Raw genomic sequence first — 20,556 nt, 5'->3', positions numbered from 1 at the left:
CTTTGCCGCGACTCATGTCTAAAAACTCTTGACAACATTCGACACGTCTGTCCTTGTCTAACGCGGTCAGCATTTTGGGGACCCAACGGGCACTAACCTTAGACATGTTTAAATAGCCATGAATTATTTTATTTACCCGTCCTTTACTAATGCTCACATCTCTAGCTATCTCTTTTTCACCTTGGTCACATTTTCTTTAGTGATGGCAGAAATTGGTCGTCCACTACGAGGATCGTCTTCTAGGCTTTCGCGGCCCGATTTAAATTGCCTAGACCAGAACTTTATTGTAAAATCGGAAGGACACAAATCGCCAAACACGGGCAACATACGTTGTTTTATCTGCGAAGGCGTATTTCCTTCTTTAGTGAGACATTTAATCACTGAACGTTGCTCGATTTTGATCAAATTATTTTTCTGTAGCGACATGTTGCAAGAATTCGAATGTCAAAAACAAATGAAGAGCAACTGACTAATAAAAGTTTGAAATTTTGGGAAAAGAATTGTCAATAAACACGAACTTATAGCGGCCAGTATTTTTTAATATTATTTATAGGCTAGATAGATTACTTTTAAGCCACCCCTCGTACTAGTAATAAGCAATAAGTCCGATTTTGTAATGTATACCAAACATTTAAAATACATGTTGGATATTTAAAAATCTGTGATATTTTGCATTGTTATGCGCTTTCATATTATTTTTTTAATCAACGCGAAAGTGCCGCGGTAAAAAAAATGGTTAGTCTATGATTCCATTTCATATTTTAATCCATATTAACGCCCTTATTCATAAAACTTTACGGGCCTGATTTAGTTAAATTATGTTTAATCCCTTTCTTCCAAATACATAAGTCAACATGACAGATAAAGACAAACGATTCTTAGCTAATTCAGGCGACTAACTAGTTTATGAATAACGCCATAAGTCTTTATTCCAGTTTGACCGATTCAAAGTTTTGCTTAAAATGATCTGTCAAAATCCTTATATCTTTTAGACTAAAATCTGGCCTACATCTCAAAGTCAACGCCCTCCCAGAACCTTGCGGCCGGAGAATCTTCCGAGTGCATTATACGCTATCCCAAAGGATCCTCCGTTTGTACACAAGTGGGCTTCAGCCGGCGATGTTTGAGCTCCTCCGTTGCCGTGCAAGATTTAGGGGAGCCCAGTAGGTAAAACAGTTGCAGCTAGAGAGTATTAAGTATCATATCATACGTGTAACTTCTGTGTTTTGTTTTGAACGGGTTAGTGTTAATGCTGGAACACTGTTTAAATTAGTTAAACCTTAGTTATAATACATCAGACTAAAACAGTAAAATTTAATTATACCTACATTATCGATGTACGCAGGAAAACGTCGGTCTATTTATGAGATCTTTATAAACCAAACCATATGTATGGTAAGGGAAGTTAACGCCACGTATTTTTTAAAGATTTTAACCTAAATATAAAATACAACATCATATTTTTCATTCTCTTCAAAGACTTAAAGAAATTTGCCTTCATAAAATATAAATCGGTCTAGACGTTCTTTTTAAACACGGGAAAATTCTTTAATGTTGAAATTACTAATTAATCTTTCTTTTCTTAAGTTACTAATCTCAAGCAGTACATGTGGTTAGCTATTTTGGAACTACCCAGATGTTGTATTTTATTAATTTTTCCTTTACGTTGCCGCCCGTTGTCAAATTGGTAACTTTATTCCGTCCTATTATTGAATTGTTGTTTGGTAAACAACTTCTTATTTTTGGCATGGCATTGCAAATCTTGTGACATGCTCCTAAATAATAACATTTGTACGGTCAGCGTCCACATGGAGCCAAAAATATCTAACACCCTCTAATAGTTTTATGAATACTTGTAAAGATAGAGTTTGAGTTTTAAAGTGTATTTTTCTAAAGCTATTAGAAAATCGTAACTAGTTATACCTTTACCACTACCTTAGACGCGTAGTCTAATCCGCTGCTGCTATTGCTGACTCTACAAATTTTACGACGAGCATCTTTGAGCTTCAGATTTGATTTGAACACTCACTATAATTAATAGTAGTAACTATTAAAACATTTACGTGAACTTTAGTTACACTTAGGTTTCAGGTAGATTGTAGTTATACTTACGGTAATTTCAATAAACCTTGAATTTATTAAAAATAAAAATAATAACCATTGAATTTATTACTAATACATATAAATTTGCGTAAAAATATCGTTTAATGTATGTTTATGTTTTGCACGTAAATTCCAAACTCATAGAATGTAACTTAATTAATGTACCTAAATATTGACTTTTACCCAAAATTATTTGAGGAGCCTTCTTAAGTTTACACAAACTGTTTAAACAAATGTGTATCAATTAGATAAAATGTTTCTTTACACTTTTTCTCTGTAGGGCTAAGATGGTCGTCTCTTTATCATTTGTCACCATGCCTGTCACGTTCTAACAAGTATGTAAGCCTGAAAGTGACGGGCATACTGACAAGCGATAAAAATGGAACCATGATGCCACCGCAGAAGTTTCTTACAATCTATGACATATTTGACCTTACTTCGATTTATATTCTAAAGCATGTAAAGTAGTACATAGTACACGACAAGTATACTGCATGTAAACATATATAAATAAAAGCGCCAGTTGGATGGACTTTAAGTTATAACGATGGTGAAGTTGGAGCGTGAGGTTCTGCTAAAGAAGCCAGCTAGATTGATCGTTCGTAGTGTAAGTTAAGATTTTAACGTAGTGTACGGCGTCACAATACACAGTAACTTCGTGCCCGCTTTTGATAGAAGTTTGTTCCAGAGGCGTGTTTAATTAGGTTATGTGTAAGCGGAACCTTGTCTCAGCTCGATCAGCAAGACGAAATGTGCTAGAAATAGTTATTTAAGTACCTACGATGCCCTACGTATGTCTAACAGTTCCAAGACTGCCACATTTTGTGATGGGACTTATTTTTACCCGACTACGGCAAAGCAAAAGGAGGGCTATGATTTTGACCGGTATGTATGTATTTACATAATATACATTTGTTCCCTGATAATTTCAAACCTACTCATTATTATTTAAAAAATGAGGTGTCATTCGAATCGTCTTTATTATTCGTTACATATGAAGTCACATCATATTGAACCTAGCGGCGCCCTCGAGAGGTCATAAAATCACAGACTATAAATAATAATTTAAGTAATGATTAGAGTCTGTTCGGAAAGAAAAGAATCGTGGAATGTATTGGGCCCCGTACATTCCACGACTCTTCTCTTTCCGCACAGACTCTACGTGTTGTATATCATTTGAAAGGACTTAATTTGTACATTTCAAATATAAACATATTGTTAGCTTTTGCACCGGCTTTGCTTGCAAGCATCCGAATAAACATTAATTTCTCGGGTTCCGAAAAACGAATTTCCGCAATCCGTGAGCGCTCTGGATTCTGTCCACGCGTTACCCGGCTATGGATATATTTATGATTTTAATACAATCCCTCCAGAAATTAAGCGACTACCTAAGAGAGCCTCAAGTTATACAATGACAAATAAGGTTATTAAATATGATACCTGTAAACAAATTGAATTGAAGTCTCGAGGAGAAACAATGACTCCATAGAGCGTCTAGTGGTGCAGGGTGGAGCAAACGGAACAAGACCGATTAAAAGGCCACCTATGCGATGGACTGACCAAATCAAATCTGCCATGGAGGGACCTCTGAACGCATTTGCAGAAGGACCTCCAACTGCGAAAAACATCTGCGCCTGATATCCGCAGTTTTTCACGACACTGCAAAGAGTACAACGACAAGGAAGAAGAAGAAACAAACTGACGAGTAAAATACACATTATATTGGTATGACTAAAAAAATGAATTGAACTAGGTCATGGTTTTTTTAGGCAGACAAAGGCAAGGCGAGGCATATTCATGGCTTTTTATTTGTGTATTTAATATTTATTGCATATGTTAACGTACATAACGGGGTTCCTAGCATTCCACATTGTAGTACCTAATGACAGTTAGTTGTGTCTAATTTTGCTATTCGGAATGCTCGATTCATTTTGCACGGACAAGAATAGAATTTATTCCAAGATTAAATGATATAACTGTGACATCTCAATCTCAGAAATCTTTGTTTCGGTTTGGTCAAATGAGATTCATCTTAGGGGAGGGTGGCCTAAAGCGGGTAAGCTAACGGAGAAGGCCTTTCAGTTTTAGTGTATTCTTTAATTTTACAAACAAATTTCATTCCATTCGATATAAGAAATATCGAACTTTATTACAAAATAATAGTTAGTGTTATATTTTCCCCTTAAAAATATTTATAAAAAAAATTAAGACTCTCCAATAACCCGCTATATATCTATTTAAAAACAACCTGCCCCAGAATAATTAAACAAAAATAAAATAGAAAACGTATAGAAAATCGCCAGACGCATATGTAGACCAGGTAAATTTTATAAGGATAACAATTAATTTGTGTTAATTATAATGGTCCCAAATTTATTACACACAGCCGTTATAAACAAAACTCGTTTATGCTCTGACAAGAACATTCACCCCAAACCCTTTAAGGTAAATGTGATCATAAAATTTGACAGGTCATTAAATTTTGCACGACTGTTTAGAAATTCTGGAACTTTATTTAAACTCCATCCTGTTCTTGTTAACTATGAATGTACCTACCTACTACTACCGTAATTTTTGTTTTTATTCAAACCTACCTAGTTATTTAGTTGAAAAACCGGCCACATGCGTTTACGAGATTTTATATATTATTCACAGAGATATTCAAAGGGCAGCCGGGGTCATATGCCATGACCCATGCTTTAAGGTAGAGTGGCATACAATTGCGGCTATCTTCTGTATACATCTGTAAATATGTATACCATTTAGTTAATTATATGACATTGTATTCCTTTATGCAAATATTATAAAAATAAGTATTATGTTTTCTACTTGATATTATCAGATGAGTATTTTTATCTTGTTTCATACTTTTTAGAACGCAATTTTTTTAAGGGCGTCTTGATTACAGGAGCGCACGCAAAGCGCCACATAACGCCTGACTCTTTTAGCATGAGTGCACCAAAAGGGTCCTGTATTGGATCGCGCGCAGCGCGCCACTTACATCGAGCTAGACCCGACTCTTTTACATGAGAGCGCCCGAGACGCCCGGCATAGTGTCATGCGCAGTGCGTCATATACCTACATCGGGTTACACCCGCTTGTTTTAGTACGAGGGCGCCGAAAGTAAATTTGATCGCGCGCAGCATAGAAGTTTGTATGCACGGGTGGTTCCTTTTCTCTGCAGCTGACTGGTGTGTACGAGTGAGGCCCCACGTACGTCAGACTACGCCCGAATCTTTTAGTTAGAGGGCGCCGTTGCGCACGGCATTATATCGCGCGCATCGCAGCACCTTTGGCCCACGCCCGACTCTTTTAGCAGGATGCATGGAACCGCGCAAGGCACCAAGTATGTAGGGCTACTCCTGACTCGTTTAGTATAAAGGCACTGAGGGCGTCCGATATTAGAACGCGCGCAGTGCGCCACGGACTCTGGCTACGCCCGATTCTTTTAGCATGAGGGCGGTATTGGATTGCGCGCAGCTATGCCGACTCAGCACAAGGGCACTGATTCGGCGCCCGCCAACTGAGCGAACCCCGTACGTCATATATATATACGGCTTATATATTCATAAACTATAGCAGCTTAGGACCAATGAAGTTAGTAATTTTATGCACTTGGCAATTTCCTTTCAATACGTAAACCTACGTATGTGTTGTTTCTTTCAATACTCATTAAGAAATGACAAGAAAAGACGGTGGCAGTCTCGAAAAGCTCATTGTGACCGGCAAAGTGGATGGGAAAAGGCTTGGACGTGGCCGCAGTCCAATATATTAGTCTGACCAGCTCCGCACTGTTCTTGACTCCACAGTTCACATGGCTCTGCACACCACCAGAGACAAACAGATGGAGAAAGAGCATAAGAGAGAAAGTGGTACAAAAGGGAGGTCACAATCCTCAATGTTGAGGAATACGACGCAAGGAGGAGGATGAAATGACGTCAGGACGTCACTGAAAGCTTCTTAGTGTGTGTATTTGCACCTTAGCATTAGGTACTTCCAAGTCAATGAAATCGTCACTGAGAGCATGCAGACATGCTCATATAGGTGAATAGTTTGGGTCTATGTGACGCTTATGGGCACGTTAGGGGTAGATTCCGTTCTCATCTCCATCCGTATAATAAGAAGGCGCGCCGCAATAGCCGCTGCCGTAACGTAATTCAAAGCGCGACTCGGGTGCAGCCGCATTTTTTCGCCGCCAACCTCTGGCTCCACTCCAATCTTTATTTTCTCGACTACTATAAAGCACCTTCACAAAGCGTAAATAACGCAACAACTTTTGCTGTCAAATGAATTCTCTTTGAGTTTACGCGCGTGAAAATGAAATTTTGTTATTTTTTATGCGTTCATTGAAACCGTGTCATGTAATTTAGTACATGCGGGATGCTGTTTGAGCAATTAGGAGATGATTTCGTACGTGTTCGAGTTTGCCGGGTCCTAGTTAATAGGTATGCATGCAACGTTCTAATTTCGTGACTGGGGTTAAATCAGTCGCTTATATTTTACAAAAAGCTATAGAGGTGGTACCAGTTTTGTAGCGTCATACCTACATACCTACCTGTTGGGCATGGACATGAATTGAGAGTTCTCAGTTCAGGGCGAACTAAAAAAAAGCCTTTTTATTTCTTGCATGAAAAAAGAGCGATAATCTTAAGTATGGGTCTATTTATTTATTTAATAATTTCTTTAATAATAATTTAATAATTAATGCACAATACATGAAGAGTACAAATGGCGGACTTAATGCCAGAAGGCATTCTCTATATAATTTTTAAACATCTTAATCTCTAGTATGATAGTATTTATATTTAGGTAGGTATAGTTATGTATTGTCATCACACTAGCTCGAAAAAGATCTTATTTCATGCAGGTGTATTGAAGGGCAAAGGCCTATATTGTTGTTAAGTTATGGATTGTGAAAAAAGCTATACTCCCTAGGGAGTTATAGCTTTTTTTAGTATTATATCACTGATTCATATTACAAGCCAAGGATTGTAAATGAGTTTTAGTTTTAAAATACTGACGTTAATAATTTAATATTTTTGTTTATGTATCAAAATATTTAATTTGATTAATTTAATAGCCGTTGAAAATATGGTTATATAATTTTCAATCGTGGCAGAATGCCCAATAAGTCTTCATGGCTTACCTGTCAAAAAATGACAATATGGCGGACGAATGTTTGGTATGTCACCGTATTTAAGAATTATTTCGCTTAAAATTTAGTTTTATCTTCGCAAGTGTAATGAAAGACATTGTTTGTAACTCCAGCCTGCGGCTGTCGGGAATTACCACCCTCGCTTCCTAAATTTCACTCACTTACCCCCCTCGTTGCACAATGTACAATATTGTAAGTATACGTTTAGTCTTTTGCAAGAACCCCAGTTTGGGTGAAGGCCTCCTCTAAAGATGCCCATTTAACTCGGTCTGGTGCTCCAATTTGAACCGGCGTATCTTTTTATCTCGTCTTACCATCGTGTCAGTGGTCTTCCGCGGGTCTCTGCATAGGATTGTTTTTAGGGTCCTTCTCTGTTCAGTAAGCCTCGCGTCGTGACCTGCCCATCTCAATTTAAGCTTTAACGCGTAACTTAAGGCAGTGGCTTTTGTTATTGCTCCAATTCTTGCGTGCCGTATTTTATCAAATTTCTTTACCTTAAGTATACTTTGTTCTAGATTTTGCTGTTAGGTGGTCATTTTTTTGGTTAACTTTGGCTGTAAATTGCCTCGTTTAGCAACCGTGTGTTAAATGCGGAAGGAGACTTAATTTATTTTACCGTCAAAACTGATTGTTTTTTCCAAATATACGTAGTTTTTTGTGTATTTCAATGGCCTTCCATTAATTCTGATTGGTGTTTTACAACTACCACTTCCTGAAACCTGCCTGCTCTAACGATTGACTAGATTTAATAACAGGGCTTATTGTTGTAAAGAATTGTTTATACATAATATAGATCTGGTTAGTTAGAAGGTGAAGGTAGAAGTACTAGTGCTCGACGCTGCACTAGTACTCGACATGGGCACTTTATGTCAAAGTGACAAGGATTAAGTTCGAATACAGAAAAATCTCCGTTATTCAAATTTAACCTATATTTCCATGGAATAAAGTGCCCATGTCGGTGACTAGTGCAGCGTCGAGCACTAATACTTCTACCTTAGTATACTCGCACAGATAGGGCGAACTTACTAAGGAGCTCCGTAGATTGTTACAAAAATAACACTTGTGGGTTGTACAGATAATAATTAATTGTATGCGACTTCTCGTCCATCACCAGGATTGTGAATGTAAAACTACCCCAAGCTACAAATATAAAACGAAGAGTGCCGCATTCAACGCAACTCATTTTTTGCCTGTGTTGCCAGCTATAAAAACCTGAAATTATAATGCGTTTATTTAAAATGCTATTTTATATAAGTCTAGCACCTGGTTTGCGACTCGGGGTTCCGGTATGTACGCCACCCATATACTTTTGTAGCACAGACGTGGGCTGAATGGAACACCATGGATTATCTTGTCAAAAATGTGCAGGCCGTTTTTCAAGACTTACGTCGCTTAATGACATTATTCGTCGGTCTTTTGCCCACCATCAATTTGCCTGCTCTTCTTAAGCTGACTGGCATTATCAAGGATGGCGGTAAGAGGCCTGATGGGGCATCCTCGTTTCTTTGGAGCTTTGGACGGATGTTAGTGTGGGATACTACCTGTGTAGACACACAGGCACCGTCCCAGCTTTACGGCCTAATGTTAACGCGGGTGTAGCGGCGGAAAACGCCGAAATTTTTAAACGTAATAAATATAAGAGCCTTAGTAGACCATTTTGTACCATTTGGCGATAAAACTAGGTCCATTAGTTTTTTTGCAGAAATCGCGAAGCGTCTGGTTGCTGTAACTGGTGACCAAAGCTGGCAGCTCCTCGCACAACGTATCAGCATTGCTATACAACGAGGAAATGCCGGCAGCATCCTTGGTAGAATGCCTCAAGGGTCTATTTTAGATGTAATAGTAATTCCTCTGTATATACATATATATATCTTTTAATTTTTATAATTCCGTAATTACGGGATACTTTTAAAAGTTTAATAATCACTCGGAATTACATAATTACGAAATCATTTAACTACGCAATGGAAGCTCTATAAACGTTACGTATAATTTAGGATTTTCTGCCTACCAATTTAATTCATGCATAAGTAGAGACTAGAGCAAACTACAGTTTTAAGTTGCGGCGGTCACGTGGTTAATATTAAATGCTGACCTTTGTGTCCTTGTGTCCTCTTCAGTTTGTGTCCCTAATTTATTAATTAGGGACACAAGCCTATTGGCTGAGAACATGGCCACGTGCCCGACACTAAGAGCTTGTATTACTTGAACAGCCGTTAATAATTTACGAAGCACTTTAATATTCCACTAGTAACTGTAGGTATGTATGTACCCCAAATATTTTTCCAACATATTTATTACGTTAATTAGGTGTCAACTTTCCAAAAGTTTTGATGAAAATTGTATTTCTAGTTGACAAGAATATAATATTTTACATCTAACTCAGTTTGAAAGTTTATTAATATGGTTAGTTATAGCTTTTATAAGTTATTCGGAGTTTATGAAATAAATAATTTGGGATAAGTAAGTTTTTCTTGTTAAACCATGTTTACATGAATGGCGATACTCTCAAGTATTTAAAATTAAATGGCAATATTTTACAGAACCCACTTCTAATTTTAAACAAAATTTTATTTTTAGAAAATAAATAAAATCCATCGTCGGTAACAAGAGGTTATAAAACCTTTGTTTCGCAGGCGACATTGTTCTTTTTGCTTCCTCTGCCACTGCATTTCAAATGATCCACGATCTTAGCAAAGCAAACTTTCAAGTTTTACTTCAAATGAATCGTGCAAAGACTCAGGTGATGACATAGGGTTGAATTAGACCGGCAGATTATATAAAATGTCAATGAATATATCTATATCTTATTGGATCAGTTAGTCTCTTCCAGCACTAGGTAAGATAAGGAAGTTGAGCGCCGTGTTCAAAATGCCTGGAATAGGTACTGGTCTATATAGGAACTAATGAAGGTCGGCCTTCCAATGTCGCTAAAGCGTAGGAAACTCTTTGTTAGCGCGTTATTACGCTATTTAAATAAAAGACAAGTGTTTAAAGAGGTACCATTATTTTAATGGTGTATTACAAGACGTTACTACAGGTTCTTTGTCTAGGACACGCGCGTTCAGTTCAGTGGTTAAGATGCAAGAGGTCGATGCTCGGGTCGCGGTGCACGTCGATGCGTCTCATATGCGAAACTTCGGCGCTGGCATCGCGCTCTCTGGTTGGCCGCCGTTCTGTCGTCTATGTTGGCAGATTGGAGCCGCATCTCCATCAATCATTGGTTGTAGAAAAACTAGCGGTGTTGCCACAGCGCTAACATACTCCGGGGCGCTGAAAGATCCATCTTTCAGGACTCTCTCTGTTGTACAAGCAGCGGGCACATTCGGTTGAGCGCTCGCTTGACTATCCCTCTAGCGGTATTGATGTCTGCAACGCGTGGCACGCCATCCTTTCCGTTATATAGTTTGACGACTCTGCCCATGCGCCATAGCAACGGCGGCAAGCCTTCCTCCTTGATGAGTACGAGTTCTCCCAGCCGTAGATCGCGCTGCCTCTCGCGCCACTTGTAGCGCTGCTGCTGCAGGGACACGAACTCGGCCGACCAGCGCTTCCAGAAGTGTTGCCGCAGCTGCTCCAGCCTCAGGTAGCGGTCCAGGCGGTTCGGGTTCCGGTCCTGCAGGGGCGGCGACGGCAGCGACGTGAGCGGCCTACAAATGAGAAAGTGCCCGGGAGTAAGGGGGTAAAAGTTATTAGGGGAGGAGGAGAGTGGGCAGAGAGGCCTACTGTTCAAAATTGCCTCCACTTGGCTAAAAAGAGACGAAAGCTCTTCAAAGGTGAGATGTGTGTTACCCAAAATTCGTTTGAGGTGAAATTTAGCGCTTTTAATGCCGGCCTCAGCGTAGCCATTAAAGTTAGGTGCATAAGCTGGTGCAAATTTAAATTTCATACCTTGACCAGCTGCAAATTCAGATATATCGTTTTCATACAATTTAAAGAAATCATTTATTTCTTTAGCTGCAGCTACTAGATTTCTACCATTATCACAAAACAGCTCCGCAGGTTTGCCGCGCCTGGCGATAAATCTGCGGAGTGCTAGCACAAATGCATCTTTAGACAAGTCGCTCACAGCCTCTAAGTGAACACATTTATATCTTAAACATATAAATAGACACAGATAACATTTCGTGATTTTACATCCACGCCCACGGCGATCTGTTATTAAATAAGGACCGGCTAAGTCTACAGCTGTTGACGTGAATGGAAAATCAGCATTTAAGCGTTGCGCTGGTAAATTGCCCATTATATTTTTTAAAGTTTGGCCAGCGATTCTTTTACAAGTGACACAATTGTGGGCCGTGCTTCTCGCGAGGTTTCTGCCTCCGACCGGCCATATCAAGTCCCGCACTGAGCATAGCAATAGCTGTGGTCCTGCATGTAGGAGACGTATGTGTTCATGTGTAAAAATGAGTTTGGTTAGTGTGTGTTTAGCATGTAACAACATGGGATGCTTCTGTTCATAACTACAATCTGAAGCATCTAGCCTTCCCCCGACTCTCAAGAGGCCTTGTGAGTCAATAAATGGGTTCAAGGTTATAACGTGTGATCTAGGACTCAACCTGTGACCTTTGCGCATCGTTTCAAGTTCAGAGGCAAATGACTGCTGTTGTGCAATTTTAACTAAAGTATGTAAAGAGTCTGTAAGTTCTTGTGACGATAGCGAGCCAGTTAGTTTGGGCAGGCTAGGCTTACAATTATTTATGAAACGGCGCACATAAGCCACAGTATGTTGTAGCCTTTTATATTTTGAAAATCTATCAAAATCTATGATAGATGGTTCATTGTCGATGCTTGTTAGCATAGACGTTACTTTGAGTTCAGGCAAGACCTCCGGTTCTACTGAATTTAGCTCTGGCCATTCCTTTTCAGGCTTTAATAGAAACTCGGGGCCCCCCCACCACAGAGCGTTCCCAGAGACATGCTGTGGATCCACACCACGTGTTGCAAGATCACTTGGATTTTCTTTTGTAGGCACATGTCTCCAGGTGGCTCCGGACGTGAGACTGGCTATAGCGGCCACTCTGTTTGCTACAAACGTTTTAAGTTTGGCTCTGTCTGTCTTTAGCCAAGCCAGGCAGCAGCTAGAGTCAGTCCAGAATATAGTGCGAGAGACAGGACGCCTCCAGGCTCTTACTACGGCTGCATATGTTTGTGCCGCTAACAAGCATCCAGCTAATTCTAATTTCGGTATGCTTGTGCGCCGGATTGGAGCTATTCTGTCTCTCGCACACAACAGGTGGACTTGTTGTTCACCCGTGTCAGAAATAATTTTTACATAAATGCAGGCTGCATATGCAGTCTCTGCAGCGTCAGAAAAGCAATGCAACTCTATTGTGGAGGGTGCCTCGCACAATACATATCTAGGTATACTGAGTGCTTTAATGTGATGCAAATTTTTAATAAATCGAGACCAGATTCGCTGTATTTCAGGAGAAACTGGTTCGTCCCAAGATTTGCCTTCTTTCCACAAAGTTTGTATTAATATTTTAGGTTTGACTGTACATAGGCTTAAAAGACCCAAGGGATCAAATACTTGGAAGGTTTTAGATAGAATTGTTCTTTTTGTGGCCTTTTCATCAGAGTGATCATTTTTAATTGAAAAATTTAATATATCTTGGCTAGGTTGCCACCCTAGTCCAAGTGTTTGACAGGCTTGACTCAAAGCTAGATGATCATCTTGATTAATGAAATCTGACTTTAATAACGCGTTTGAATTTGAACGGTATTTACGCAGATTAAAGCAACCAGAGGCTAAAGACTGTGAGACGCCAGCTTGTATTTGAAGCAGCTCTGATTCAGAGTCTGCCCCTGTTAATAAGTCATCACAGTAAAAGTCATTTTGTATAATGGTCCTAACCAAAGGATCCTTGCTCTCAGCCCCTAACTGCCACAAACATCGAGCCGCTAACCAGCTCGATGAAGCAAAGCCATACGTAACGGTATTTAAAGTGAGAGAGCGTATAGGTAAGTGCTCGTCTTCGCGCCATAGAATCACTTGTAGGTTTCTGTCTAGTTCATTCATTAAAATTTGCCTGTACTGTTTTTCTATGTCACCAGAGAGCACATACCTGTATTGACGGAATCTAAGCAATATATCGAACAGAGAGTTTTGGATATTAGGTCCTACCAGCTGGATATCATTGATAGAATATCCAGAGGAGGTTGGGCAACTAGCATTGAATACAGTTCTTAAGCGAGTAGATTCACTCTCCTTCATCACCGGGTGATGAGTGTAATGACCCAACCTTCTTTCTACTCTTTGGTATTTTAGAACATTTAAATAAGAACATCACTTATGTCATTAATTTTTATTGTCAAAGAAAAGTCTATATAATACATGCATATATTTATTACAAATTGAGTTTATTTTATTGGCGACGAAATGGACGCCGAACAATTCGCTCAGTTCCTGAGCATACAGCAAGCACAGCAGGAACAAATCTTAAAAATATTAAGTATGGCACTTACACATACAGCAACACGGACGGAAGCAGGTACCTCACAAGCAGATAGCAGCGTGACGAGCGCTAACACTACTGCACAAGGACAGCCTAACAAGGTCGCTATTCTAAAAGCTTTTAATATGGACAAATTTAACCCCGACAATTACAGGGTGAGTGACTACATCGATTTTTTTGAAGCCAAGTGCTCAATACACGCAGTAGACACAAATGATAGTCTGAAGAAAGACCTATTACTTAACTGTATGACACCTGACCTTTTCAGGGAACTGAAGACAGCACTTACCCCCAACTTTGAAACCAGCACATACACCGACATTCGTACAAAACTCTTAGACTTATACCGCGTCAAGAAAACGCGATACCGCGCACTCATAGAATTTTGGAGTTGTATTAGAGAAAATGATGAGTCCATAGAACATTACACAAACCGTCTTAAAGCGTTGAGCATAGATTGCGGTTACGACGACAAACTACTAGAGCGCCAGCTTCGTGATCGCTTTGCGACAGGCCTTAATCACACGGAACTCGAAACAGATCTGAAACAAAAGTGGCCTAACTTAACAGAAATAATTAATGGACAGACGACCGAGGTGACATTCGCCACATTATTTTCAATCGCACAATCACGAGAACAAGCCGAAAACGACACGCCATCAACAAACGTTAAAAGAATAAGCAAGAAAGCTAACCATAAAGCTGACAAACAAGAAGCTACGAATTACAGAAGCCCCCGAAAGATACGTTCCAGTCAATGTCTACGTTGCGGCAAGCACGATAAACATAATTTAACAAATTGTCCAGCAAGGAAACACATATGCGAAGAATGCAGCACAGAAGGACACTACGAAAGCTGCTGTATTAAAACTGGCCGAGCATACCTAATCAAAGGCAGACCTAAAGTACCCGGGTACAAAACACAACGTGTAACGAACACCACAGGATCGTCTTCTAACACGAATGACGATTCTTCAGACGACAGTGACATTGAAGACGATCTAGTATGCAACGTCGCTCCAGCACGAAACAGAGACTGTAAGAGAATAGATGTTATTATTAACGGAAAACACTGTACTATGGACTGGGACCCGGGATCAGCGTACTCAATCATAAGCACATCCCTTTGGCGGCAAATAGGTGCTCCAACATTAACGAAAGCTCCTAAATTAAAAGCGTACCATAACTTCAAACTCAAATCAGAGGGTCTCACCGACGTCACGGTGGAAGTCGAGGGGAAACAGAAGATTGTTCCCGTAGTTGTCATGAAACACGCAGATCCGATGCTTTTTGGGTTACAATGGAGTGAGACCTTCGGAATGGAGTTCCCCAAACCTGTATACTCCATTAAAAACGTAACGCCGACGACTCTACAACAAGTAATTGACAGATACAAACCACTTTTCGACGGGAAGCTTGGCAAAGTTGAGGACTACCTTGTAAACATTCACATAAAGCCAGGAGCAGTACCTGTACATCTACCTGCACGACCTATCAAGTTTGGGATAAAAAAAAATATTGAAAAAGAAATAGCGCGCCTTGTGGCAGATAACATTATACATCCCGTAGACCCTAACGTGACACCAGTAGAGTGGGCGACACCCACAGTAAACGTCGTAAAACCGAACGGTGATATAAGAATCTGTGGAGACTTCAGAAGTACGTTAAACCCTGTTTTGATTAAACATTTACACCCAGTTCCACTTTTCGATCAACTACGACAAAAATTAGCACGAGGGAAAATATTTTCAAAAATAGACCTTAAGGACGCCTATCTGCAATTTGAAATAGCACCGGAATCAAAAAAATACCTAACACTATCGACACATCTAGGATATTTTAGGTATAATAGAATGCCTTTTGGAATATCAACAGCGCCCTCCATATTTCAACATTACTTAGACGAATTACTAAGGGACATTCCTAACACAGCAGTGTATTTTGATGACGTTGCAATAGCCGGAGAAGACGTGAAGGAACACCTACGCACACTTGGCGTCATCTTTGAGCGACTACAGAAAGCAGGCCTAAAAGTAAATCTACAAAAATGTTCATTTCTACAAAATCAAATAGAATATCTTGGCCACTCTATAGACAAAAACGGTATACGCCCGACAAAACAGAAACTAGAAGCAATTTCCAAAGCTGCGACACCTACCAACGCTAAAGAATTAAGATCATTTCTGGGTCTTGTAAATTTCTATGAACGTTTTATACCACATTTACACGGAATATGCGCTGACCTTCATGAACTTACTGGTAATAGGCAACCGTGGCGTTGGACAGAACATGAAAATCAGATATTCGAAGCCACTAAACAATGCATTACCTTATCAAAACCACTGACTGCGTTTGACGAAGACAGATCAATCTTTCTAGCATGTGACGCTTCAGAGAAAGGCGTGGGAGCCGTGTTGTATCACAAGAATGGGAACACAGAACAACCCATAGCTTTTGCCTCAAGGAAACTTCGAACAGCGGAGACGAAATACTCAGTCATTGATCGCGAAGCACTCGCCATTTTGTTTGGAATCAAGAAATTCGACCAATAGTTACGAGGAACCAAATTTACCTTACTTACTGACCACAAGCCATTAATCCATATACTGGGTTCTCAGCGTAATCTTCCCAAAGTAGCAAATAACAGACTCGTTCGATGGGCACTAATAATTGGCTGCTATAATTACGACATATGTTACCAGAAAGGTGAAAACAACATACTAGCCGACTGCCTCTCCAGATTACCAAACTCTGAAACACAGCCTTCAGAAACAGAGTGTGCTGTACATCGCATTGAGTCATGTCTTCTAGGAACCAGAATGACAGATTTACATCTCTCTGAGGATCTTTTGAAGGAGACAACCAGCCAAGACGTCATATTATCAGAAGTTTTAAAATGTATCAAAACCGGCTGGAGAGAAATACACTTTACCAGTGACGTTAAGCATTTCTTCAAAAAGCGTAACGAACTTTCAATAGAAAACAAAATAATATTATGGCAAGGTAGAGTGGTGATTCCAGAAAAACTACAACGCAAAGTCCTTGCATACCTCCATAGAGGCCATCCTGGAATATCAGCAATGAAGGCACTTGCACGTTTCTATGTTTGGTGGCCATCCATTGATGAAGACGTAGACCAGTATGTCAAGAGATGTTGTAGATGCCAACAAAATAGACCTCATTGCCCTGAACTTCCAATCTACTCGTGGTCTATCCCTGAGAAAGTATGGGAAAGGATCCATATCGATTTTGCAGGACCTTTTGAAGGTACTTACTGGTTAGTCTTGAGCGATGCCTTATCGAAGTGGATAGAAATTAAACCTATGAAGAATATTACTACGTCAAAATTGTGCACTGAGTTAGACGACATATTCTGCACCTTTGGTCTCCCAGAAATAATTGTATCTGACAACGGCCCACAATTCACATCATCAGAATTTAAACAATACTGTAAAAATCAAGGCATTTTGCATATTAGATCTTCACCTTACCACCCAAGAACCAATGGTCTCGCGGAACGCCTCGTAAGGACTTTTAAATCAAGATTTGCATCCGGCACAGAACCCCAACACCAGCGTTTAAGAGAGTTTTTGTTCACGTACAGGATCACACCCCATAACACTACGGGCAAATCACCAGCGGAAGTAATGTTTGGACGTCAAATAAATACGTTATTGTCAAATATTCGACCAAATAAAAGGAGGGAATTACAGTACAAACAAGTAAAGGTCAATATTGAAACCTCAACGAATAAACCAAATTATGCACCCGGTAGTCCAGTATACCATAGAACTCGGCTTGAAAAGTCGTGGCAGCCTGGAATTATAGCAGAGCGCAGACATCGCTACTCTTATACTATTTCGACACCACATGGAGACGTCATAAGGCGACACGCTGATCATATTCGACCTCGACTGAAATCGCTTAATAACCCTCCAAATTACCATGAACCATCTCCTTCATCCCCCCTAACAGATATGTTTCGTACGCCCGATGCCACTTCGAGTCCTGGACCGTCACAAATCTCATCCGCCACTCTTAACTCCACCCTGATGAGCCCTCCACACAACAGCTCCACCACTCCTGAAGATTCATCACACACAGGAAATACGAGTAACAGAAGCCTGTCGCCTGATCCAGATCCTGTATCTACATCGGCAAACCCTACAACGCAGCACCGTAGTCAGCGGGCAACCAGACCACCTCGGAGACTTATAGAAGAGATGTGATCAGGGATGGGGAGGGACGAATGTAATGACCCAACCTTCTTTCTACTCTTTGGTATTTTAGAACATTTAAATAAGAACATCACTTATGTCATTAATTTTTATTGTCAAAGAAAAGTCTATATAATACATGCATATATTTATTACAAATTGAGTTTATTTTAATGAGGGAGGTGGTTGGCTGTATAACATTGCCTAGACTCCGACAGATGCCCTAAATCTCTATATTCATTTATAAAATCAACGTACATTGATTTAAGCTCAGGTTGTTTACTAAAACGCTTTTCTAAGTTAAGTAAGCGCTTCTTAGCTATGTTAAATGTGTTGCCTAAGCAGTCTGGTGTGTCTTTTAAAGGTAAACGCACTACAAATCTGCCGTCAGATTGGCGATAGGTATTGTCCACAAAATGTTTTTCTATAGGATGAGAGTCGAACTCAATCCCATTTTTGATGGAGTCTGCCTCTGGCGGCAGCTCCTCTGTCTCCCAAAACTTTGTCATCTGGGTCGACAGATCAGCTAAACAAAAATGACTACGCGTGGTTGATGTGTTTATATGCGTAGTAGCTCCCTCTACCGGGCCAGCTACAAGCCACCCAAGTTTAGATGGGATTAGGTAGGTGCGCTTGCTCGTTGGCAATGTTTTTGCAGCACCTGTTACTATTGCCCAAAACATTTCCACTCCCAACAGCATATCAATTTGGGCTGGAACATTAAAGGTTGGATCTGCAAGTTGTATATAAGCAGGTAAGTTAAGGTGACTAACATCAACATATTTCTGTGGGAAGCGATCAGTTATTTGGTCTAAAACTAGAAAGTCAAGATTAGCATTGAAATCGCTTAATTTAGATTTAATATGGGCTGCACAACGTACAGGCTTATAGGTCAGAGGGGTATTTCCTATTCCTGTAACATTTGAGGCAGTTAGAGGCTGAAGATCAAGTTGCAAACGTTGTCTTAATGCTTCAGTAAGATAGTTCGATTGCGAACAGCTATCTAAGAGACACTTAACAGTCTCTTTTTTATTATTGAAAGGGTTAACTATTTCAATTAGAGCTGTCGAAAGTAGTGCTTCACTATTGGTAAGCAAAGTATTAGCAGTGAAGGTGTTTGGCACCTCTGCACTGTCAGAAGTTAGCATAGTGGAGGAGCAAGCGACATCTCCCATAGCACTATTGGTTGCCTGAACTGTCTGTTCCTTGCTAGCTCCACTAGAAGAAGTGTTATTTGGTGTGTTGTGTAAGTATGTATTGTGTCGTCTTCTACATACGCGACAGCCATTTAACTTGCATGCACGGGTCTCATGGTCCGGTCGGAGGCAGACATGGCACAGCTTCAGACTGGACGCCCGTGACCAGCGCTCGTCGACTGACATCTTTCTAAAGGTTGGGCAGTCATACACCCTGTGATCACCATGGCACACGACGTACGGCCGACCCTTGTGGTCACTTTGTTTTTCTGAAATCATGAAAGTTTTTATGTTTTTATCATGTTTAAATAAAGTTTTAATAGCCACAGGCTCTGGCTTGTGGTTAGCTTGTTTGTCCCGCTTTGAGCGGTATAGATTTTCTAAAATGTCTGCACGATTCTTTAGAAATTCCCTAAAATCATCAAGTGTTGGCCATTCTTTAAGAGTGTTTCTATGCTCTTCCCATTTTGAATTAGTATTGGTATCTAATTTTGCAGATAACAAATGAACTAGCATTGTATCCCAGTGTTCCGTTGGTTGGCTCAATGTTTTAAGGGCCCGGAGGTTTTTAGTAACATGGTCACTCAAAAATCTTAAAGATTTATCAGATTCTCTTTGTATGGGGTCTAAATTAAATAAAGCATTTAAGTGGTTAGTAATTAGTTGCCTTTTGTTACTGAACCTGTCACACAACAGTTTCCAGGCTTCAGTATAGTTGTCAGTGGAAACTTCTAAATTTGCTATGACTCGTGAGGCCTCTCCTTCAAGATAGGAACTCAAATAATGGAATTTATGGATGGGCTTAATATGTTCATTATTATGAATTAAAGATTCATAAAGGTCTTTGAATTCCATCCATTTATAATAAGAGCCATCAAATTTTGAGATTTTAATTTGAGGAAGCTTGAAGCCGAGATGCTCCGAGTTACAGCCACCTGAGATACAGGTTTTGACAGAAGCTTCTGGTGATGTTTTTAGAGCCTGAGAGCGTTCAAGTATACTCTGAGCTGTAGCTATAGCTGAGTTAATATGGGTCTCATTGATGTCCCGTTCTGAAAGTTCACTTTCAAGATTATCAGAGTTAGTTACTTCTATCGAAGTTTGCAGCTCGTCAAGGCGCGTGGATAACTCTATAACTTTATTTAATCTTAAGGTCAGCTCATTGACTTTAACACCGGTTAACACTTCATCATCTTTGATTGTACTTAAGTAACCACGGAATTTAGAAACCTGACCCTTTATTGAGCCACGTTTAACACGTAGTTCTGCCAGAAGAGCTTCCCTTTTTGCAGCTTCAGCCATGTTGAATTATGTTTTTAGCTGAGCTAGCACGTCTAACAATAAAATTTTATTTTAAATCAAAGTTTAAAGTCATCCACGTAAGAAAATAAAAATTGGCAAAACAGCTTACGCCCCTTATTTGACTT

At 39.9% G+C, this 20,556-nt stretch overlaps 3 protein-coding genes across 4 annotated transcripts in view; 2 read left to right on the top strand and 1 right to left on the bottom strand.

Annotated features, from left to right (window-relative positions):
* The window catches only part of LOC133522152 (chaoptin-like), a 49,920-nt gene that overhangs the window by 5,881 nt on the left and 23,483 nt on the right, over positions 1–20,556 (top strand). The window lies entirely within an intron of this gene.
* On the bottom strand, positions 10,264–13,479 carry LOC133522150 (uncharacterized). Its single transcript, XM_061857376.1, has one exon. The coding sequence runs from the start codon at positions 13,473–13,475 to the stop codon at positions 10,548–10,550; it is 2,928 nt and encodes a 975-aa protein (XP_061713360.1). The 5' UTR covers positions 13,476–13,479; the 3' UTR covers positions 10,264–10,547.
* LOC133522151 (uncharacterized protein K02A2.6-like) lies at positions 13,505–16,270 on the top strand. The gene has a single exon (XM_061857377.1). The coding sequence runs from the start codon at positions 13,641–13,643 to the stop codon at positions 16,266–16,268; it is 2,628 nt and encodes an 875-aa protein (XP_061713361.1). The 5' UTR covers positions 13,505–13,640; the 3' UTR covers positions 16,269–16,270.

The sequence above is a fragment of the Cydia pomonella genome, chromosome 10 (assembly GCF_033807575.1).
Source record: "Cydia pomonella isolate Wapato2018A chromosome 10, ilCydPomo1, whole genome shotgun sequence".
Lineage (NCBI taxonomy): Eukaryota > Metazoa > Arthropoda > Insecta > Lepidoptera > Tortricidae > Cydia > Cydia pomonella.
This window is presented reverse-complemented; position numbering and strand designations above follow the sequence as displayed.